General features: G+C 39.4%; 1 protein-coding gene across 4 annotated transcripts in view; it reads right to left on the reverse strand.

Moving 5' to 3' along the window:
• Positions 1 to 22,779, reverse strand: part of DDX6 (DEAD-box helicase 6) — a 34,181-nt gene extending 11,402 nt beyond the window's left edge. For 2 of the 4 annotated variants that reach the window (XM_035009085.1, XM_035009089.1), the window contains exons 1-10: positions 22,003 to 22,105; positions 18,900 to 19,373; positions 15,380 to 15,443; positions 14,360 to 14,464; positions 5,836 to 5,965; positions 4,788 to 4,934; positions 3,390 to 3,484; positions 2,170 to 2,292; positions 1,539 to 1,667; positions 367 to 483 (exon numbers count right to left, since the gene is read on the reverse strand). In XM_035009085.1, coding sequence (XP_034864976.1) covers positions 367 to 483; positions 1,539 to 1,667; positions 2,170 to 2,292; positions 3,390 to 3,484; positions 4,788 to 4,934; positions 5,836 to 5,965; positions 14,360 to 14,464; positions 15,380 to 15,443; positions 18,900 to 19,099 — 1,110 coding nt within the window. In that variant the 5' untranslated portion in view covers positions 19,100 to 19,373; positions 22,003 to 22,105. Of the gene's footprint in view, positions 1 to 366; positions 484 to 1,538; positions 1,668 to 2,169; positions 2,293 to 3,389; positions 3,485 to 4,787; positions 4,935 to 5,835; positions 5,966 to 14,359; positions 14,465 to 15,379; positions 15,444 to 18,899; positions 19,374 to 22,002; positions 22,106 to 22,217; positions 22,292 to 22,757 lie in introns of those variants that run through there. The other 2 variants (XM_035009087.1, XM_035009086.1) reach the window with 2 other exon arrangements.
• Positions 22,780 to 24,084: the final 1,305 nt, after the last annotated feature.

Genomic DNA, 24,084 nt, shown 5'->3' on the forward strand with positions numbered 1-24,084 from the left:
TTAACTCACTTAAATTGCCACATGAGACCAGTGGTTACTGTATTAAACAGGGCAAATCTACATTACTTGGGAAAGAAGGGAATAAAATCTCGTATTTGTATCATGCTTGACAAAGTACTCGTTTTATACATTATCTCAATTTTCCTAACAACCTTGTGAGCTTAAGAGTATATATTTTATAGTTAGTATTTTATAGTTAGAAAACTGAACCCTAGCAGTTAAAATGAAAGGTCCTCTGCCTACTAAGGAATAATTTATTCTTAAACTTAGGGCATATGGAGAAGCATTGAAACAAAACAAAAATCCAAGAAATACTTAAGAAAAAGATTTTTAAAATCCACACACGAGTTCCAATTTTTTACTCACCTGCCTCATTTTAGCATGGATATAGAAGCAAGAATAACCCAGTTGAGAAATCTTCTTGGCTAGCAATTCAACTCGCTGAGAGGAGTTACAGAAAATGATCGACTGGTTTATCTGAAGCTGAGCGGGGTGGGGGGAGGGAATATATGAGAAAAAAAAACACATTCATTTACTTTGCCAAATCTTGAAAATACTGACAAACAAATACTAAAGAACATGATCTAAGACTTAGAATCTCATGATACAAGAGATGCAAAACTGTAAATATTGTAAATACTAGTCATTTACTTAATAGTTGCAGATAAGTTAGAAATTTTATTGTAGGAGAGTATGCTTAATAAGAGCCACATAATTGCCAACATGATTGAAACACATTCAATTCTCATTATTTGCAATAATTCTGTTCTATAAAGTTGCTACAAAAACTGAAAACATGAACATAGAACCACTGCTTGTAGGGAGACACGGGAAGGTTCCTGAGAGCCTCTAAGTCACAACTTCTCATCAATTAATCAACAGATAACTTTGTTTTATGTGTGTTACTGTTTAAAGGCACCTTATTTACTCATGGCCAACAACACTGTAATTCCTGTCTGTACAAAGTTTATCTAAAATACATTTTCTCTGCAAAGCACATCAGTCTTCCTGTGCTTAGAAGAAATGAACAGCACTTGAGCGCTAAGCTTTGGAGCCATTTTAAACCATGAAATAACAACAAAAATGCAAAAAATGTGGCACTGATGTGGCACAGACTGTGAAAAAGACATTTGTTTATGAGAGCTGAAACAAGAAGGCAATGTGTCACTTTGTTCAATCTCAGCTGGGAATATGAACAACAGCTGGTATTTTCTATTGTGTCACTAATATCCACAAATGACTTCGAAAGCACTTGAGTATTGATTGTAGGGTTACAAATTTTGGCGTGTAGCCGAATTTGCAAATACATAATATGCAAATAATGAGAATCGACTATAATTAAGGTCAAATTATTTTATAATTTAATTAAAAATGTCTTTGATGTCAATCATACAGTATCAACTTCAGATCAACAACCACAACTACCTTTTAGGAAAAGATATGGACTATCTTTACATTGAAAATGGTGGGAAAACAGACACAACTGTTTTTGGGGGGTTAAGTAATGGGTAATACAGCAACTGAAGCCTATTACTTACCCTGGAGAAAAGTGTGTTGAGGCAGTGTACTTTTTGGCGCTCAGTTACATAGGCGTAGTACTGGGTTACTCCCTTCAAAGTTAGTTCCTCCATCAGGTTAATCTCATAGGGTTTCTGCAAATGGGAATTCTGAAAAAAAAAAAAAAAAAAAAAAAAAGTCATATAATTAAAAAAGCAGAGCATATCTCTTAAACTTGAAATATATCCCCCATACATTTCTGATCAACTCTTGCTTAAAAGGCATGCAGTTTTCTTCAGAGTATAAATAATCTACGACAGAAGAAATAAGTTACCATATAACAGAAAATCTAACATTCAGATACGTATGTAGCTAAATTCCTATTTTGTACTTTGTATACAGGATTACACTGTAATCAATTTATCCAGTATATCAATGGCTGTATGTCAGCCTGACACCAAAGGCTAAGTGAATAAAGAATTTGATCAAATTACTGTTTAAAAAAAAAATCAGTTAAATTATGCACAAGAAACCTTAAATGATCAGCTGGCAGGAAAGCCAAAAACTTGAAATAATCAGCATAAACTGGTAACAAGATGTAATTATGAATAAAGGTATACTCGTGGGCAACAGAATGAATAGCACTGCTTCCAAGTACAGATTTATACTCACCATGAACTTCTGTACACTAAGAGGGAAAGTAGCGGAATATAATAAAATCTGTCTGTTTTTAGGTAGCGTGAGAATAATATCCTCCATTATCTGCACAAAATCCTGTGACAGCAACTTATCTGCCTGCAGTACAAAAGAAAGACAGTTTAAAAAAACAGTGTTCAAGGTTAATAAGGCATTACCCCATAGGGGCATTCAGGGAATACGCCTGGCTGTAAACCGTATTCTATGACACTCCCTACTCCAAAGGCACCAAAACACATTTGCAGTGATTCAGAAGGGGGAAAATCTGTAATACCATATCCTAGAGGAAAGAGAAAACCCTAGACAGATAATAGTCCTTGTTCCCCTAACAAAATTTTAATGTGATTTCCATTAGAGGCAGTACGTGGTTGAGAGTACAATCTGCAGAGTCAAACTACCTGGGTTGAAATCCTGCCTCCTTCACTTATTAACTATGTTGGCACATTATTTAACCACCCAATACACTTCAGTTATTTAACCACCCAATACTTCAGTTTCCACAACTTAAAAATTAGCAGTAGTAACTGCTTCATAGGATACCTACCTTACAGGGTTGTTGTGAAAAGCAAATGAAAAAACATGTGCTAGTACACAGTGACTAATAAACATTACCTCTTCTTACTCAAAGATAAAAAACCTGTCTGAATTAGACTATGATCGACCTGATCTAGTTATCTAAAACACAAACCAAAGAGGTAAATAACTTTATTTCAAAACATTAACACTGATACAGTGTATGTATAAAAACACTGCCAGATTCCAAAAATGTAGAGTCCAATAAGTTCTTAAAAGGCACTTACAACCTGATGAGATAACAAATATACCAGAGACAAAAAAACAAACAATACAAAGCAGGATATACTAAATGAGGGATTAGAGACATTAGATGCTTTTTAAGATGTATCACTGATTGGAAAGAGACTTAGAATGAACTTGACTTTGAGATATTCAACAACTCCTTTTCTTGAAAAATAAAAACAAAACTTACAATCTGGCATCCCTAAGAAAAAGACAACTAGGCTGAACTATTCCTAAAAATGCCTACCATCTATTGCCTTTAATGGGCAAAACATGTTTTATAAGCGAATTAGTTTGAATTGACAAGAGTCATGCATTGACTAAAGGTTCACATGTAACACAAAGAGCTTTTGCTTTATTCACTGGCAGTTATAAACAAAGAAATGAAGAGACATTACCTCATCCAATACTATCATCTGGACATGATCAACTTTTGCTACTCCTTTCTTGATAAGATCCAGGATTCTTCCAGGGGTAGCTATCACCACGTGCACTACACAAGATTAAAAAAATATATATATGTATATATTCTCACTCATTTTAGCTTGGGCAAAGAGGATACAGTAAAGGTTTATCGTACATATTTTATCAGAAACTTGTAGCGGCAGGAATAATACAAACAGGCAAATATGTGTTTTAAGATATGGATTTTCATTTCATCTTAGGTTGGTCAGAGAATACTTGTTTCACTCCTACATGGGGCAGGCTAATAGCTTCCCAAATCATCTGCTCCAAATAAGGGGGAATACTTGTCTTAAACTATCCCCAATGAATAACAAAGATATACCAGGCATCTCATACAGCTGCTTGCCTCTAAACTAGAGCAATGGTCTTCAGAAGACTGTTGTACGATGAACAGAGATAATCATTTTAAATAACTGTGCAGTATGAAGCATATAGTAATTTACCAAATGACAACCATATATAAAATTCTAACTCAAACTTTATGTCTAATTTTACATAAGGGGATTTCATGCTTGTGTTATCTTTTTTCACTCAATGATGTATCATGGAGAACTCAATGAAAATAAATACAGATCAGCTTCACTGTTTAATAGCTTCGTGGAATTCCACTCAGACTATATACCCCAATGTATTTAGCCCTCTGACATTTAGGATATTCCAATTTTTCTGTACTACAAACCACTGTAGTAACCCTGTATTTGCCTAGTATTTCTTCAGGAAAAGATTATTGAAAATACACATTTATAATTTCAAAACACAACGCCAAACTGCCCACCATAAAGATCGTATCAATTTATACCCTCACGCTGCAAGACAGCCTATTTCTTCTCAAAGTTATTATTGGTTACTAATATTTTTTTAGCCTTGCCAATCGGACAGATACAATATCAATCTATATTTACATTAAAAAAAATTACCAACAAGGTTGAATATTCTTTCAATTACTATCAATTTGTCTTTTTTTTTTTTTTTTTAACGAAATGGTCATTTCCTTTATTCATTTTTCTACGGCAGTGTTTCTGGTCTTTAATTCTTTTTTTTTTTTTTAAGATTTTATTTATTTATTTGACAGAGAGAGAGCACAAGCAGGCAGAGCAGCAGGGAGAGGGAGAGGGAGAAGCAGGCTCCCACTGAGAAGGGAGCCCGACGCAGGGCTGGATCCCAGGACCCTGGGATCATGACCTAAGCCAAAGGCAGATGCTTAACTGACTGAGCCACCCAGCCGCCCCTGGTCCTTAATTCTTAAAAACAATTTTTAGTAAGTTCAGGAAACACCCGTGTCTGTAATTACACTTGGGAGAGCTAGGCCACATTATATAATCATTTCCTACCTGTGTCATCAAGCCTCATTATGTCATCCCGTAAATTGGTTCCTCCTGTGGTTGCCATCACTTTGGCCCCTCCCATGTGCTTGCTGACCTGGATGCAAATTTGACTGACCTGTAGAGCAAGTTCTCTAGTGGGAACAATCACCATTGCTGGAAAATAGAAAAAAAGAAACATATTTTAAGAGTATAATAAGCTACAGAAATACTGCCCCTTGCAATCTAGATGCTCAGGACATATTAAAAATTTGAATCATAATAAGCCTAATTCTGAAAAGTTAAATAAGTAAATCTCCTTTGAAAAAAAAAAAAAAAAAGAAAAAGAAAAAGAACCCATTACAGTGTTCTAGCTTTAGACTTTTCCTCAGCAACACTGCTTTATAAACCTGGTACTCCTTAGTTACAAACCTTTAAAGGGTTCTTTGACTTGGCAACCATTAGCTCAAGGTTTATTAATTTAATATTTCAGTAAGGGATTCACTAAACACCTGAATAGGGAACTCCTGCTGCCCAGGTTCCATTTACTTCACACGGAAGATGGAAGAAATGTTCAATACAAATCAACATCAATTTATGAAAATTTCAGAAAAAGCTTTAGAGGTCAGAATTTAACTATTAGCTTACTTTGCATACAACTATGGAAACTTATTTCTTCACTACTTACTAAACTCTTAAAAATTCCAGAACCACAAGGCTTTATAGAGGAAAATGTTCATGAGCTCTTGCAGACATGCAGGCGCCCCAAGAACAATTCAGTTCCACAGCTTATATAGCAAAGTCGGACAACTTCATGATCTTTGCTTTCCTATCTACAAGGCAATACTTATTTTGCCTATTTCACTGGAATACTATCAAAACTGTGTAATATGTAAAACTCCTCTGAAAACTAGATATCTTTTTAAAAAGCGGGGTATTTTATAAGACAGTTGGGCCACAAGCTGTGAAAAGAAAAGGTAAATACTAACCCCAGATTATGTAAATTATAAGAAGAGATGATAATATCTTCCACACAGCTCCAAAGTAAAACAGCCATTTTTAGTTTAAACAAACTAACCTTGTATATTGTCCTTCTTCAGGTCTAGCCGTTCAAGTAAGGGAATGAGGTAGGCACCGCTCTTGCCTGTTCCATTTTTTGCTCTAGCTAAGATATCCCTACCAGATAAAGCAATGGGAATGCTCTCCTCCTAAGAGACAAGAAAATGCAAATTACTTGTGAATAAAAACAGTACATAAGCAAATTATTCTCTAAAATATACTGGAGGTATACCTCTTTGGTACAGCTTTCAAGTGTCCCACATTTGCATTTTACAAGAATAGGCAGAGACCAAGTCAATCATCAGTCAGCATCGCCATCATTATCAACCAGTATTTATGAAACTGCTCACAGTATATTATTAAACTGTATCCCGGGGGCGCCTGGGTGGCTCAGTCGTTAAGCCTCTGCCTTCGGCTCAGGTCATGATCCCAGGGTCCTGGGGATCGAGCCCCACATCGGGCTCCTTGCTCAGCGGGAAGCCTGCTTCTCCCTCTCCCACTCCCCCTGCTTGTGTTCCCTCTCGCGCTGTGTCTCTATCAAATAAATAAATAAAATCGTAAAAAAAAAAACAACCAACTGTATCTCAATGTAATAAAAACTATATGGATTTGTATGTGTGGGAATGTGTAGATCTAAGGAAGCTGGGCATCTACAACAAAGAAAACAAAGAGGAACGTGGGCTAACACAAATAAGACTTGAATAAACAGAAAAAACGGTGAAGGACATTTCATAATGAAAAAGTGGAGAAAAAAATGGCACGAACAATACAAAGGAAGATTGTACGTTTTTAGACACGTAAGCCAATTTAAGCACAATGAAAAATTGTAGCTTTGACAACTCATCCTTGCAAAAAATAGGAATCAACTGGAAAAGTTTAACTTCCGGTCCTATTTGATTTATTGCATCATATAAGCTCACAATGTCAATGGCTCACATCCAACTTCTCTGTCCTGAAATGTGCTCAATTGGAGGCTCAATTCTATTCCAGTTATCTTAATCCATGGTCACATCAGAGCGTGACTTTTCATTTTCACATTTAGCTTACTTTGTCATGTGTGTTTTGCAAAGATAACATTTCCTACTAGGACAAATTACCTGAATAGCAAAGGATTCCTCCAAATTACTGAAAATTAAATACACATATACACATACACATATACAGGCAGAAGAAGTATAAAGAGGGAGGAATAAGAACATTTCCATATCTAAAACTAAAATTTTTAATTTTAATTTCTAAAACCAAAGAATTATGAAAGTAAATTAGGAAAGAGATTCATAATCACTGTAACAATCATTTCTATACTTAAGCTAATGACCAAAAGAACTATCTCTAACATGTTAAAATCGTTATTACAGAAACATCTAATAAGCATCGTGACTTGCATTTCCCACCATAATACTCATCCTACCTAGAACCCATCACAGGGGTCAGACGGGTTCCATATGATCAGAAAAAGAAACAGCTCCCAGAATTTTAAAAATGGTCCAATGACAATACTCTTGTTACCCTCTGTTCCTATAACCAGCATTAAACAGTCTGATTATAATAAAGCAGGTCAAAGAAAAAAATCCTTCGCTTTGCCCCTTTGGGTCTTAATCTCTTCCTTCCTACTTTGAGTCAACTCTGTTAAATCTACAGTTGCTCTGGGGGCTTATTACCCCCATGGGTTCATTTTCTTCAATGGTTTTTAAATAGGCTACTTGCACACTACTCAATTCTATAGCAAAATAAAAGGCTAGGTGGTCTCCAAGCGCCTCCCAATGACTTCTCAAGTCAGGTTCTTTAAAAGAATAAAACTTTTGAATGAAGTGAGGCAGGTTAGAACTAGCTTAAGGGTATCCTAATTCCCATTTTGGGTTCACCTTCTAACTTAGATTAAGGCCACTAACTTCTATTCCCTTGCACTCTCTGATAGGGTTTATGCTCTACAGAAACTGTTTAAAGACTTTTTTTTTTTTTTTTTTAAAGTAAGCTAGTCTCTAAGTTAAGATACACTGATATTTTGCCCCATATGGTGAGCAGTCAGGGAATTCAACACATCCACACTGTCTCTTACCACTGTTTGCTAGATTATGTAATATGATGAAAGAGAATTCAAGTCAGGCTCAGACAACTGTGAAACCCAAGAGGAAATCATGGGAGCTACCAGGGAGAAAAGAAAGAAGGAAGGAAGCTAAAAACTTTAAAAACTGTGTGCTGATTCAGATACTTTGTTATTTATATCCTTTCAAGTTAGGTATTTTTGTTTTATAATAAAAACATTCCCACACAAAAACATGTATGTGAATGTTCACAGCAGTATTCAAAACAGCTAGCAGTAGAAACAACCCTACCAACTGACAGATAAACCAAATGTAGTATAGCCATACAATGGAATTATTATTCAGCAATACAAAAACAGGAAGTACTAATACATGCTACAACATGGATAAACCCTAAAAAATGCTAAGTCAAAGAAGTCCCTCACAAAAAACCATATATGACTCCATTTATATGAAATGTCCAGAACAGGCAAATCCACAGAGACAGAAAGTAGATTAGTGGTTGGTTAGGGCTAGGGGAAAATGAGGGGAGACTGCTAAAGCAGTTTCTTTTTAGTGAAAGTGTTCTAAAAGTGATTCGCACAACTGTGAATATACTAAAAACCACTAAATTGTATACTTTAAATGTGTAAATTGTGTGATATGTGATTTTTATCTTAGTCAAGTTACCAAACCCATGACAACCCCACAACAACCTGAGGTCTGATTCCACCACCTTACCTCTCCAAAGGCATGTTCCACTGTACGGTGGAAATGACCCACTAAGTATCTGTTGTGTTTTGGCTACCCTAGGATCCATTTTCCCTTTCCTAATAGCACCCTTTCTTCTGAGGAATTGCATGTCCCTCACCCCACTGAATAGTCTAGGCAACCTCCCCAGCTAAATGGGAGACATCAACTGAAGCCAGGCCAGCTCCATGCTCCCTTCTAAGAATTTAAAGTGTTATAGTACATCCCGTAACAATTTGTAGCTTCCTAAGCCCTTCAGAGCTGCCTCGGTCCTTGGTCAATTCCAAGTGTGACTTTTCTCACTCTTGTGAACTCCTCTGACATTCTTTCAATAAATTTCCCTTTGCTAAAGTTAGCCCAAGTTGGTTTGTTGCCTACAACCAAAGCACAGTATACCTTCCAATTTCCTAGTACTGAGAAGCATCTGATAGAAGTGTGGTACCTAAAAAAGCTGAAAATTGCCCCATTAGCTGTTTTTTTTTTTTTTTTTAAGATTTTATTTGACAGAGAGAGACACAGCGAGAGAAGGAACACAAACAGGGGGAGTAGGAGAGGGAGAAGCAGGCTTCCCATGCAGCAGGGAGCCCAGTGCGGGGCTCGATCCTGAGACCCTGGGGCCATGACCTGAGAGCTGAAAGCAGACGCTTAACGACTGAGCCACCCAGGGGCCCCCATTAGCTGATTTTAGAGTAGTAGTTTCTTTTTACCTCCTAGGGCCAGCTGACCTTACAAATCTTAATTTCAAGGGAAAAAATAGTATGAGTATGGTGGAGGAGATAGCAATGGTTGTCACAGGTATCTATCTATTGCTGCCCAGAAAAAAGGATATGGAAGATAATAATTTCAAAAATATCTCTAACTTAAGAAACACACCCCAATTTTACCACAGTAACTAATGAGGAAATGCATTTAAAGACTTTTTTTGCAAACTTAGAAAAACAATTCCTATAATAAGAAATCCACATTAGCCGGAGAAATGATTTACAGAGGATTAAGAATAATGTAATACCTATCAACAATAAACTATTAATTCTTATTAAACCTGGTTGACAAAATAATTTCTCAAAATAGTGGAGATTCTTGACCCTGATGTGAAATTTTGTTGCCAACAATAAGGAATTCCCATGTTTCCCTCAATAATGGACTACCTGCCATTTCATCATTATCTTATCTACAAAGTCTTCAAAAGTTGCGCCTACGGTCTGAAGCAGTAAGAGTTGTCATTTTCAATCACCGCAAAGTTAATACAGTTGACCCCTGAACGTGGGGGTTAGGGGCACTGACACCCCACACAATCGAGAATCCATATAGAACTTCTGACTCCTCTAAAACTTAACTACTAATAGCCTACTGCTGACTGGAAGCCTTACTGATAACGTAAATAGTCATATATTTACGTTAATGTAAATTAACATACAAAACATTTTGTATGTTATATGTAAATAAATGAAATTAGAGAAAAAAATATTAAGAAAATTGTAAGGAAGATACATTTACAGTACCACAGAAAAAATCTGCAGTTCAAACCCTTGCTGTTCAAGGGTCAACTCTGTAAGGTTTCATAATGTTAAGCAGAATAAAACAGTAGGTTCTTAGGCCTTCCAAAGAAGTCTGCGCTCCTATAAGGCTATGCCTTTAGAGTGGCGTAGTTATGCTAGCTATGGAGCATAGCATTCAGAACTAGAACTAGAGTCACAGATGGCTACACCAAAGAAAGATGTGTGGGGGCAAGCTGTAGTATATCTGGTTCCAACCTGTCAGTGTAAAATATTCTTTTTGGAGGATATAATTTTAAGTGCCTCATTGTCCAATAATCTTACAGCCAATAAAATTTCACCATCTCTTAAAAAAGATTCAAATGCAGAGGACACCCATCTGATCAAGAAGGCTTCTCTGTTTGGGAAAAAAAATGCCTGGGTAAAACTGTAAACTAAGTACTATGGAAGATAATACCTTAAAAACAACAGGAAAACAAGGAAAGTAGGTAAGAACACAATGAATAAAAGGCAGCCAGTCATGAGGTTAGATTTTACTACAGGATTTCATTTCTTTTTGGTTTTAAAATCCTAATATTTACAGTTTATTACACTGAGTAATTCTAAGGAACATCTTGTGTTTTTCACAGATTTTGGGCAAAACAAAAGAAGAAAAAGACAATGTGAATGGTGGTCTTAGATACCTAAAATAATACTTTATGTTCACAAACTGCTTTGCTATTTTGAAACATTTTGTTTACACGTTACATTTAATCCTTACAAAAACCCTGTGAGGGGGATTACTTATTATTTCTACTTTACTGAAAAAGCTAAATGTGAGACTGGTTAAGTGGCTGGAAAGAGAACTGTCTATATGTTATACTAATACTGAAAGTGCAAATAACAAAGTCAATTTAAAAAAAATTTTTTTTTTTTTTTAAAGATTTTATTTATTTATTTGAGAGAGAAAGAGCACAAGAGGGGGGAGCGGGAGAGGGAGAAGCAGACTCCCTGCCGAGCAGGGAGCCCGATGCGGGACTCCAGGATCATGACCTGAGCCAAAGTTAATACATGACCTAACGCTTAACCAACTGAGCCACCCAGGCACCCCAATTTTAAAATTTTAATACAAAGGTGAGAAACAGGAGCCAGCAAGGGTCCATTAAGAATTAAGTCAGCTAGGGGCACCTGGGTGGCACAGTCGGTTGAGTGTCCGACTTGGTTGCAGCTCAGGTCGTGATCTTGGGGTCACGGGATCAAGCCCCATGTTGGGCTCTGTGCTCAGCGCAGAGTCTGCTTGGGTTTCTCTTTCTCCCTCTGCCCCCCACCCCCGCCAAATAAAATCTTAAAAAAAGAAAATGAATTAAGTTTGCTAAGCGAACCAATCTTTTTTTTTTTTCTTTTTTTGAAGCAGGGGCATTTATTCCTTCCTGCCTCCCCATTGCCTTTTTTGATAAAACTACCATATGGAATAATAACTTGTAACTATTATATAGAGCACATATCATCTACTAGGCACCATACCAAGCATACTAAAATGAATTACCTCACTTAAATCTTCACAACTCCTCTATGATATATACTATTATATCAATTTTATAGGCCAGGAAACTGAGGCTGAGAGAGAACTCAAATAATCAACTTATAAAGGAGTGGAGTTGGGATTCAACGTGGGCAGTCTGACTGCAAGACTAGTTCAATAGTTCTATAGACCAAGTTAACCTGTGGACATGTCAACCATAATTTCATCAAAGCATTCTAAAAACCACTGAACATCTGAGGGCCCATTTCCTGCCATCCACCTTGCTAAGTACTGGAGATATAAAGTTGAATGATATAGTCCCTACAGTAGAAGACTCTCATAAAACTTTTCATCCCTGTAAATAAAATGGATTAACATGAACTACATTATAGAAAAGTAAATTTCAAAATATTTTCAATATATGCACTCAAATTGCCTATCTGGTGATGTATAACCTTATCTCGATACTTTCTCAGCCATAATAAACTTCTTTAGTTTGTCCACAAAGGCAAACAAAGGTGAAAACCCCTAGGCAACCACTATCCCAGTGTTCTCTGCTTGGAACATGGATCACTTCCTCTAATGGCTACATATATATGCAATTTCAACTACAAAGGGGCACACTGAAATTATCTGTACGATTAGCTGTCTTATATCCACCTGACTGTGAGGGCAGGAACCCTGTCTTATTCATAAAAACATCTCCAGTCTCTAACATTTTCTAGGTTACTCAGTACATGTTTGCTCAATGAAAAAATAATGTCGTCACAGGGTTTGTTCTTATTACAGCTTCGGTTTCACAGTTTTAATTAACATGTGTGTTTATATCTACATATATGTAGATACATATACATATGTCTACATACATATATACATTATGTATATAATACATACATATATTTCCTTGTTCTTTTCACCGAAAGGGCCAAAGAGCAAAGAGTATACACAAGGCTGTGACAAGATAGGTATAGATAAGCTCAGCATCATGATATACCAAAAAGGAGGTACTCAAGAAAAATGAAGGGGGTGGGGGAGGTGAGGAGTGAATAGGCAGAGCACAGAGGGTTTTTAGGGCAATAAAACTACTCTGTCTATACTACAATGATGAGTACATGTCATCACACATTTGTTCAAACCCACAGAATGTACACCACCAAGAGTGGGCCTTAATATATATAATGAACTTTGGATGATGTTAATAGAGGTTCCTTAGTTGTAATAAATGCACCATTCTTATGAGGGATGTTGATAATGGAGAAGGTTATCCATGAGTGGGGACCAGGGTTTATGGGAAATCTCTACAACTGCTGTGAACTTAATATTGCTCTAAAAAAATAGTCTACCAGAAAAAAGCAGGTGTGTGTACATTATAAAAACATAGGGACCAGTTTGAAGGAGCTCACAATGGCCAAAAATGGGACAATGTGACCATAAAAATACCATGGGAGGGGGAATCTGTGAGTCCACACTGATAATATACAAATACATGAAGAGATAGGGAAGGCTTTTTTTTAATTTAAGATTTTATTTATTTGAGAGCCAGGCAAGGCTCTTCTTTACAAGGCCAAATGTGGAAGGAGTGCTAGCATTGGAAACACAGCATAATCTATCAGAGTGAAGATCAAATCATGCAAGAATCACCAATGGATGCTAAGACTAGGGAGAAATTTTGGGGCACCTGAGTGGCTCAGTCATTAAACGTCTACCTTTGGCTCAGGTCATGATCCCAGGGTCCTGGGATCGAGCCCCGCATCGGGCTCCCTGCTCAGTGGGAAGCCTGCTTCTCCCTCTCCTACTCCTCCTGCTTGTGTTCCCTCTCTCGCTGTGTCTGGCTGTCAAATAAATAAATAAAATCTTAAAAAAAAAAAAAAAAAAAAAAAGACTAGGGAGAAATTTTGATGGAAGAGTAAGATACCTGCATGGTCTTAAAGTGCTTCCCACAAACTGCTTATTAGTTTCAAGGGAAGGGGGAGAAAAGCAATTATACAGTAGAAAAATCAGACACCACCTTGAGACAATAATCAAAATTAAATTCACCAATGAGAAATAGATGGACACTGTGTATACCTCCAAATGTGGTGGCTTGAGAAGGCCATAATGTAACTTCTACAGCAGTTTGGCTAAGAATGCATAACTTGAGGCTAATCACATGGAGACATGACACAAACCCAAAATGAGGAATATTCTATTAGAAAAAAAAGGGCTGTATTTTTAATGTCAATGTCATAAAAGACCAAAAAAGACTAGGGAAATGCTCACAACTACAAGAGGTTAGAGATCTAACTAACTAAAATGCAATACCTGATCTAAGGAGGCATCCTGTACAGAAAAGAAAAAAATAATGCTCTAAAGGACATTTTAGGGTCACTTAAAAATTAGAATACAAATGACAGATAAGATAGAAATACTGTATTAATGTTAAATTGACCAAAGATAACTGTACTATGGTTACACAAGAAAACATCCCCAGGGGCGCCTGGCTGACTCAGTTGGTACAGCATACAACTCTTGATCTCAGCCATGAGTTCAAGCCCCACGTTGGGCATAGAGCTTACTCAAAAAGAAAAAGTCCTATTTCTTAGGAAATACACACTGAAATATTTAGAGGTAATGGGCCATGATTTTGTGACTTATCTTTAAATGGTTCAGAGAAAGTGTGTATGTGCACATGTATACACATGAGAAAAATGCTAATTTTATCATTCACACAGATCAAAAAGTATGGAATGCTTAACTCATAACATCACATGTGGATGAAAAGGGAAAACATACCTGAATAGGAGATGGCTTTTCCCAGCCCATTTCAAAAATTCCCATCAGTAACTCCCGTTTCAAACAATAATCTTCAAACTCATTTCCTTTTGTGGAGGTCACATCCTAGTCAAAACAAATGAAACAACAAAATAATAAAGTACAACTGTGTTCCTTTGGTAGTTACTATGCTTAAGAAAGTTTGAGACTTACTCTTCCTCTACCCCATTTAAAATATAAATATATGCAAATGAGTTCTCTGTCTTGGTCTGTATTTCAAGTATTCCTAAGAAATAACCACTCTTTAACACACACAGGCCCACTTAAAAATTGTTTTGGGGAAAGGCCACCCTGTGATCATATTCTTCTGAGGACTGGTTGAATACTGTTATTTCTATGTAAAGCATCATGCTGTGAATTACAAATCACAATATGTGAAGTCAAACTGTAGCTCCACCACTCATTGCCTGCAAATATCCTATTGTAAATAATTTTGATTTCTCAGACTTAGCACTATTGACATTGGGCCAGAAAATTCTCTGTTATAAGGGGCCATCCTGCAGCATCCCCCTCATTGAGTTTAACAAGTTGTGATAATCAAAAATGTCTCTAGCTACTGTTAAATGTCCACTAAGGGACAAAAATCACCCCTAGTTTGGGAACACTGGGCTAAGAGAACGAATTTCTCAACTTCCTTGTCCTCATCCACAAAATAAGGATAATACCTAACCTGAATCTTACTTTAATTGCTGGGAGCGTAAGAGAATTTTGAGAAAATGCCTTGCAAACAATGAAAATACTCCATCAAAGTTAAATAAAATATACAGATGTATAAATACAATATTTAATATACAGACACACATTACTGTATTAATATAATACTCTAAACTGAAAATTTTTGGCAATTCATCATATATGATCCATACAATGTCAACCACTTCAACGGAAGAGTAAACACACAGTGCCTGTTGTTATTAAGTAACCACTTCACTTTTAGAGTTTCCAAACCATTTTTCCACTTGAATTTTACAATCAACTTACCGAAGTTTTGATTCTTAGATCCTTTGGAGGGAGTTTTAAAGTCTTTTTCCAGTCATCACCAGGTCTACAGAGAATATAGTAAAATTGAAGCATGAGAATTCTTAGCATCACTATTCTAGTAATACAAAGATGATTCACCACAATTACAATTAAGTTCTAAAAAGCACAGTAAGTTTAATATATTGCCATTTACTTTGGAATATAGTTAACAGAAATAAACAGCATTAGAAAAACTGTTCTTAGAAAAGAACAATCTAGAGAGGATTAAAAAAAAAAAAATCAAGAATAGAAGGGAGTAATATCCATACTCTTAAGAGAAGCAGTGTAGTATACAGTGCAACTGTTGTCCAAACTGGTAACCCCTGTGTTTTGTTTGACATTAGTGTGTTTTAATTTAAATTAGTTGCCAACAGTTAAAAACGAGGAGATTTCATATAGAAATCCAGATTCTGGCTTTTCTTGGAAATAAAAGGAAGCTTTAGCAACACTAGTTCCAAACTTCTGCATAGCAACAGTTTGACAGAGATTAATAACTGGGAGCTTTTTTTTTTAATATTTTAATTTATTTATTTGACAGAGAGAGAGAGCAAGAGCAGGAACACAAGCAGGGGCAGTGGAGAGGGAGAAGCAGGCTTCCCGCTGAGCAGGGAGCCTGATGTGGCGCTCGATCCCAGGACCCTGGGATCATGACCTGAGCTGAAGGCAGACGCTTAACGACGGAGCCACCCAGGCACCCCAATAACTGGGAGCTTAAATCAAGCAGCAGACTCCTTCAGATAAAACAAGTACCTTCCCATGTGGCACAGTCTCCTGTAAGCATCTGAGTTTCTAACTTTTGGTGACTAATTAAAACCAAGGGCTCTAGGGCGCCTGGGTGGCTCAGTTAGTTAAGCGACTGCCTTCGGCTCAGGTCATGATCCTGGAGTCCCTGGATCGAGTCCTGCATCAGGCTCCCTGCTCGGCGGGGGGTCTGCTTCTCCCTCTGACCCTCTTCCCTCTCGTGCTCTCTGTCTCTCATTCTCTCTCTCTCAAATAAAATAAATAAAATCTTAAAAAAAAAACAAAACAAAAAACCAAGGGCTCTAAAGTTTCAGACCCGAGGTCAAGCTCTGACTCTGACTACTTATTATTTTTGTGACTTTGCAGCAGTTACTTTTCTAAGCCTCCAAATCTCTCATACATAAAGGGGGTTGAGAATTATATCAAATAATTTACATAAGGCCTAGGCATAGTTCCTGGCAAAATAAGAACTCAGGGGGTGCCTGAGTAGCTCAGCTGGTCAACCATCTGATTTTGGCTCTGGTCATGGTCTCAGGGTCCTGGAGTGAGCCCTACATCGGGCTCTGTCCTCAGCACCACCCCCCAAGTAAATAAAACCTTAAAAAAAAAAAAAAAAAAAGGAACTCAGTATTAGTTGTTAATGACTATCTCTCAGTCTTTTTTTTACTGAGAATGCTGAAACCAAATCTCTTTTTGGTCAGGTAAAAACCTCAAATAATACTCAAAGCATCTAATGGGAAAAAAATGGTCAATGTCATCTTTAAAAGAAGGTTTCACTGATTTCATTATAGCGACTCTTACATAATCAGAGCCCCCAAAACATATCAAGAGTCTTGATTTAGAAAGAGCACTTACTTTACTTAAAGCTAGGTCCCATATAATTTAAGACACTCTAACACAGATAACTATTTGCTACCAATTCCATGGGTACCAAAGCCTTTCACCTCTTCCTATAATTAACACACCAAAGTTCCTGAGCAAAAATGTCAGTTGAACATCCTAGTACGCCAGCTTGCCATTGTCAAATTCAATATAAAGTGAATACAAATACAGAAATACAATGGAAAATCTTACAAGGAATTTATAACCTTAGGAGTTAAAAGACCCAAACTATTTAAAATGAGAAAATAAGTGATAGAGATTAAGTATTAGAAGAGTTCTGAAGACAGTGATGCAATCTAGAAGGCTTCATGGAAGAGATGACAGATTAAAAAAACAACAACGGAGATTTAAAGAACCCACAGAATGAAAAAGAACCCATTAATCCCAGGCAGACCAAAAAAGAAAAAGCAAAATCCTATTGCCTGAAATCAGAATTTAAGTAGAAAATAATGAAATAACACAGCTTTATGTTTAAAAATAGCCTGAATTTTGCTAGCCTACTCATATTTTGTCAAGACAAACTACAATTTAGAGAATACTCTTGATTTCTATACTAATTAAAGCTTAAAAATATGCAAAAAAATAACAGAATATGCATTAATACCAATTCTCACAATGACCAAACCAATTCCAACAGGAATTAATTCTTAGAGGTCACTAGTAAACCACATTCAAGTAACCATCTATATGACATTCTGGTAGCTTTTAAGTGCTACTTTTCTTTAGGAAGTGCTTCTGAGGCATGGAAAAGATCTAGGTTTAATATAACACACACTTTAGTTCAGTGACCCAGAGAGAATGGGAATTCTTAGCACCACTATTCTAATGAGAAATTTCATATGAAGATTTCAAGAGAATCAATCTCTATGCCTAGATTTTTTTTTTTTTTAAAGATTTTATTTATTTATTTGACAGAGAGACAGACAGGAGACAGGGAACACAAGCAGGCAGAGTGGGAGAGGGAGAAGCAGGCTTCCCGCTGAGCAGGGAGCCCGATGTGGGGCTCAATCCCAGGACCCTGGGACCATGACCTGAGCCGAAGGCAGACGCTTAACAACTGAGCCACCCAGGCGCCCTATGCCTAGATTTTAACAATAAAGTTAAATGTGAAATGGGGTCAAAAAATCTTCAATGTTAATTTTCTATTAACAGAATCTTTAGAGTGATAGTTATCAGTAATAATTTAAAGTGTACACTTAGATGACAAACAGCATATTTACAAGAAAAAATATTCTGTAGTAAGATGAGGCTCTTAAATTTTTAGAGTCAAAGGGATTTAGGACTATTCAGTTCCATGCATTTCCAGGAGTTCAAAATCTTGAAAACCCTATGATATATAACAGCTTATAATTTTGTGTGTGTGTAAAAGGAGAAAGCTTTTTTTTTTTTTTTAAGTAGAAAACTAAGTTCCATAATCTTAAATATAAAAAAAGTCATGGATAAATTTTCTATCAGTGAGTATGTTTGGATTCAGAAGGCTGGGCCAGTCTTTAAATTCAAAAACTTGAAACTGGCTTTAACTGCCACTTAAACTAGGGTAAGGTACAATTACAACACTAGGGAAAAAGCCATACTGGCAAAAACAGGATGAATCTGAGCTAATTATGAAAGCCAGAAATGTTTCAAAAAGTAATGTATACAAAGATAATACATATCATCTGTATCTATGTTTGTTAATTAACCTGAATTACGACAAAAATAATTATTCAATTGCAAATACCCACCAGCCATAAAACAAAGTCATGTCTTTTCTTTGCAAACAAAATGGTTAAAATAAGGTTTAAAGTAGTCAACAACAAAGTAGCAAAAAGATACCTCCTTGGTCTCCCAAGTGTTTATTATTTATTCTAACACTTACTTAATAGTGGTGGTCATACTCTGTGCTTGCTGCTGAGTGCCATTATTGATTGTGTTGGTATTTTTCAGCTGGTTCATCTGTTGCTGTGTCTGTGTGCCCCCTCCTCCGGGGCCACCACTGGGCTTCACAGGGCCCCTCAGCTGACCATTTTGACTGGATAGACCCATTATAACAGGGTTCTCTGTTCTGGCCGTGCTCATGCTGTATTAATTGTAAAGATGTCTCTTTCAAACTTCAAAACTTTTGAAAGTCAGTAGAGAAACTGTAATAACAGTTTATTAGGCTCTCCAAAACGAAGAGATAAATATAAGTCTTGCTCAATATATGAGTCCTTTATTGCAATGCAGGCAAGCACCTGTAAGTCTCTGAACGGTAAGCAGCAGTAACTTGCTCTCATGCACCGAATCAACTTTTTATTTTTTAAAAAGCCCTCTAACAAGGTTGAGTTATATATCTGAATTCACTCACTTCAATCTGAAACAAAGAGAAAGCTTAATTAGCAAACACAGGAAAGTTAAAAAAAACTTTCCCTTTTAAAAGAACCCCTTTAGAGGAAATCACTCTAAGAAATAAGAATACAGATGTACTTAGACCAAAACCCTAGCCAGGCTAGGAAGACACAAAAAAATGAACTGCTTCAAAAAAAAAAAAAAAAAAAAAAAGAACAAAACAAAACAAAAAAACCCAAGCCAATTGAGACCAATCTCAAACATTTTAAATTGTCAGTTCAAAGTAACCCAGAGAAGATGAGGTAGAAAGATATTGTGATTAAATTAGCATTAGCTGTCAAATGGCAATCTCTTCCTTTCAGTTTCCTCCCTGATGAATTCTCTAAAAGTCCCTGCCACCTCTAAAAGTCAATGATTCATTACACTTAATTGCATTACAACTCAATGAAGTATCACACAATTTTATTAACGTAAATCTACATCTTGGAACAAGGCAAGGCAATTCTTTTTTTTTTCTATTTCTGACAGCAACTGAGAATTCTTGAAATTAAGTGAGCTTTTGACTTAACTTTATGCTTTCAGGAAAAAAAACACATTTGTGCCTTTATGAATTTCAACCATAGAGGTTCAATTTTATGAAGAAAAATCAATTATTTTCTCTCTTAAATTTTGCCCCTTAAAACAACTGAAACAGTTAAGAGATAACACATGTCTACATGTCAAAATCTTTCGCTTGAGAAACAGCCAAGAAAATCTTTAGCTCCCTTAATAAAATTTGAATATTAAAAAACTATTAGCTACATACATTTCAATAACACTTTTCAGAAAGTGTATCCTAACTTAAAATATTTGTTATTAAAAATATCTATAAAAACACAAAAAGGAAATTGCCTGTGTTTAAAAATCTGTGAAAGACTAAAACACACTAGTAACTTTAACCAAACTTTCCAAGAAACCCAGAGTACTAATTAATAGTTGTTTTAAAAAAGAACTGGCCAATCTCCACCATTTTCAATTATTCCCAAAATCAAATTCTTATTTTGAAATGTAGTAAATAAAAACAATTTACAAACGCCAGAAAATAAGGGACTACTTTTCCTCTGCTGGGTTCGTTCTTTTTTAACTCCTTTATATTTCTTACCAAAAAATACACTAGTTTATTAATGGTGATTTTTTTTTTTTTGGCCAAACACCAAGGATTCCAAAGCAATAAATCTTTTCTAAAAGACAACTGGTTATGTCTTTTTTAAAAACTGAAAATAAAGTTGCTCAGAAGCAAATCCTGATTATCACATACACAAAGCTGTATTATTTCTAAGTCTCTTAGAATCTGATGCCTTACGGAGACCGTGGTTAACAGCCACCTAATAATCTCAGTTCAAGGTGGTAAATGGTTTCCTGTATTGACAGGTTTATATTATGATCAACAATATCACGGAGTTCACACAAGACTTGTTTGTTGCCAAGCACTAAGGATGAAGAGGGTAACCTCTAAAGTTTAAAAGATATCATTATTGTCCCTTGAGCCCTTAACATAAGACTTCCTATCTCCCTAGATCCAAAATGTGACTATTACTCCCTTCTTACTTGAACCGAAACCTGCACTGCAGCTTTATGTCTCAGAGAAGGAAATATTCCTCCTACCCCTTCCCAATTTAGACTTGCAAGTTACATTCTACATTTTCAAAAATACTAACGAAACGTAGACTAGCTGGGAGGAGCCCCTCGAGGAGTTAATTACAGCACTTCCCAGACTGTAGTCAGCAATTGACAGTTTCACACCCAAAACACTATCGTCATCTCAGACAAGAGCTTTTGTTTGCAAATGCAGCGCAGTTTCTCTAAGCTTGGTCTGCAAGTTGGAGGGACTGTTTTTATTCTGAAGGGACAAGGACTGTGGTAGAGAAAAGGGAGTGAGTGATGAGGGAAAGAAACAAGCCAATGATTTGAGCCCCGTAACTCTGGGGCAATAATTTCTTGCTCCCCCAATACGCCCCCCCCCCCAACCCCACACTTCTAGTCAGCCCCCTGTGACCATAAACAAAAGGGCTGGTGCCCTATAATCGCAGCTGCGCCACAAGAGCAGGGAACCAACTCCGCGGGCAGGAAACAATAGGGACACCCCCTATAAAGCCCCAAAGAGAAACCCTTAAGTCAGAAAACCCCTCCTTTTCCTTCACGACTCGGGTCTCCATAATCACCCTCTTGTTACCGACCTACGAGGCCTTATTCCAAGCAAGCAGCAGCGGGTCCTCTTCCAAAACGAGCCCTCCGACGCTGCATATCCCTGCCGCCCCCTATAGGGCCGCCTCGTACCCTATAACCTCCACCATCCCCCTAAGTCCTTGCCGCCTCTGTGGTCCCACATCCCCTCGGCTTCCACAAAGCTCCTCGGAGTACTTCGCCCGCTCCTTCTCCGGACCCCTCCGCGCACAACATTCCCAGATTCGACTCTTCCCAGGCGCCCCCACCCCGCACGGCTGCCGCCCGCCGCCCGCCTTCCTCCCCGGGGCCCGGCCAGGCCTCAGGCCTCCGCCTCAGAGCGTCCCCCCCCCCCGCCCGCTGGCCGAGGGGCTTCCCGCGGCCCCGACCGCACCGCTGACCTCGACCCCACCACCTCACCCCACTCCCCGCGGCTGGGGCCCGAGTCCTACCACCGAGGCCACTCCCGCTCGGCACCCTCGGTCCTTTATTGTTGACTCGAAGCTCCCAAAATGGCGGCGGCTCCTTCCTCCTCGGAAACCTCCGCCCGCCCCCACCCGGTCCCTCGCTTCTGCCTCCTCCTCCCGCCCCCGCCCCCGCCCCCACCCCGGGGGCCGCTCCGCAGGGCCGCCCGCGCCCGCCGGCTCTCCCGGCCGCCCGACCCTACCTCCGCCGCTGCCCGCTCTCATGGCGCCGCCGGAGTCGCCGCCCGGGCTGAGCTAACTCGGCTGCTCTGCCCCTCCCCCGCTCGCCCGCCGCCCCCTCCCCCTCCTCTCCCCCTCCCCCTGCCTGTCCGCATGGCGGCGGCCGCGGCTCCTCCTCCACGCAAGATGGCGGGAGCTCCGCCGCTGCCGTTGCCGCCGCCGCGCCGTCCCGGCCTCCCCGGCTTCGCGGCCGGAGGAATGTGGGCCGGGGAGCCTCCCTGAGGAGAAAATGGGCTGCCGTGCTCTCACACCGACTGGGGGCCCCGGTGACGGAGACTCGAAGGGGAAATACGGGTTCCTTTCTGAGTGGGAAGGAGAGCTAGCTTTTTCACAGCTGAGGAGAAATGAGTGGGGAATGGTGGCCGGGAAGAGTCCGCCCTGCCTTCGCCCCCCGCAAGCGGAAAGCGGGGCTTGTGACCAGAGACGGAGCTGCTTGCTCCCGAGCAAGGACGCGCTCCGAGAACGAGGCGTCCGAGTCGCGGCTCGGGGACGAGAGCGCTGACCTGACATCCCCCGCGGGCCGCGGAGGCTGCCGCAGGAGCGGGGCGGGGGGTGGCGCGGCCGAGCCCCTCCGGCTGCGCCTCCGTCCAGGAACGCGCCGAACTCGTGGTCCGGAGGCGCCGGCGCGCGCCCGGGAGTGGGGGCCGGAAGGGGGGCGACGGCCCGGGACTGCGACCGTCCCGGCCCCGTCGGGCCAGCCTCCCAGACGCGGCGGGGGGAGCCGGCCTCCCCGACGGGAAGGGAAAGCTGCTGAGGGAGGAGTCATTTCTCCTGGAAGTAGGAACCAAAAGGCGGCCGAGAGCGATTCTTTCTTCGGCCTCTCACTAGAAAGCTACTTCTGTGTATCTGTAGCTGTCCCCATAAGTACTTGTCATGTCCTAATGTCTCCGCTTATCCTTAACAGAAATACCGGGAGCGCTACTTGGTCCCAATAAAACAAAAAATGTGAAGCCAGGAAGCTGGTCAGGTCAAGGGAAAAGAAGAACCTGGGTCTCACCCAGCTGAGAGATGGGCTGCACAGGACAATGGCCAGACCGTGTGTGACAACACAACTCCGGCCCCCAATCTCTGCAGCAACCGGCCCGGGGCGGCCGGACCACCGGCCTCCGCGGGGGTCGGCCCAGAATGAGCGGCCTTCGGGTCATTGACTGCAGCTTCCCCAATTTTTGCCCCTGCTTCTAACTCGGGGCCAATCCGAGAGAGCCAAATATGTTCCCAGACCAATCCCATCACACGCCCCGCTTCTACTTAGCCTGCCTCCTGCTTCCTCATGCCCACAACCTCCAATCAAAGCGTGCCTCGAGACTTCCCTGTTTTCGCGGCCTGCCTTGCTTGGAGTCTCCACCAAACTAAGCGAAGGTGGCCGGCTCCCATGCTTAGCAAGCTCTGGCTAAAGAGCCTGTCCTCGTTTGGTCGTCTTTGTTTCCACGCAGCCAATGGAAAGGTGGTAGAGAAGTGTGAAAAGCCTGTTCTTGAGATTATGAAGAAGGTTCCCCTTACAGTTTTTTAAATTCTAAATTTGTAGCATGTCATCTCCCAGATTTTTTTACACCACCACGCATGTAAGGGACTAACCCTGCACCTTGTGCCCCTCCTAGAGAGAGGATGGGTAAGTTGTTAATAAAATGTTAAAATGTGAGGCCTTGTTTGCCACACTGTCTTTCCAAGTAGCAGGAATGTGAGGGGAAGGAGGGTAGGAAGTAAGTGGGAGGGAGAGGAGCCTAAGGATTTAAAATGGGCCACTGCCTGGTGGTGGGGTTCTTTGCCTAGGCCACTCAAGAAATGAGACTAGGCAGAGGAAAGGGGTTTGCGTTCACAAATAAGTGAATA

Source organism: Mirounga leonina, unplaced genomic scaffold (assembly GCF_011800145.1).
Source record: "Mirounga leonina isolate KUSES-001 unplaced genomic scaffold, KU_Mleo_1.0 Mir_153, whole genome shotgun sequence".
NCBI classification, from domain to species: domain Eukaryota; kingdom Metazoa; phylum Chordata; class Mammalia; order Carnivora; family Phocidae; genus Mirounga; species Mirounga leonina.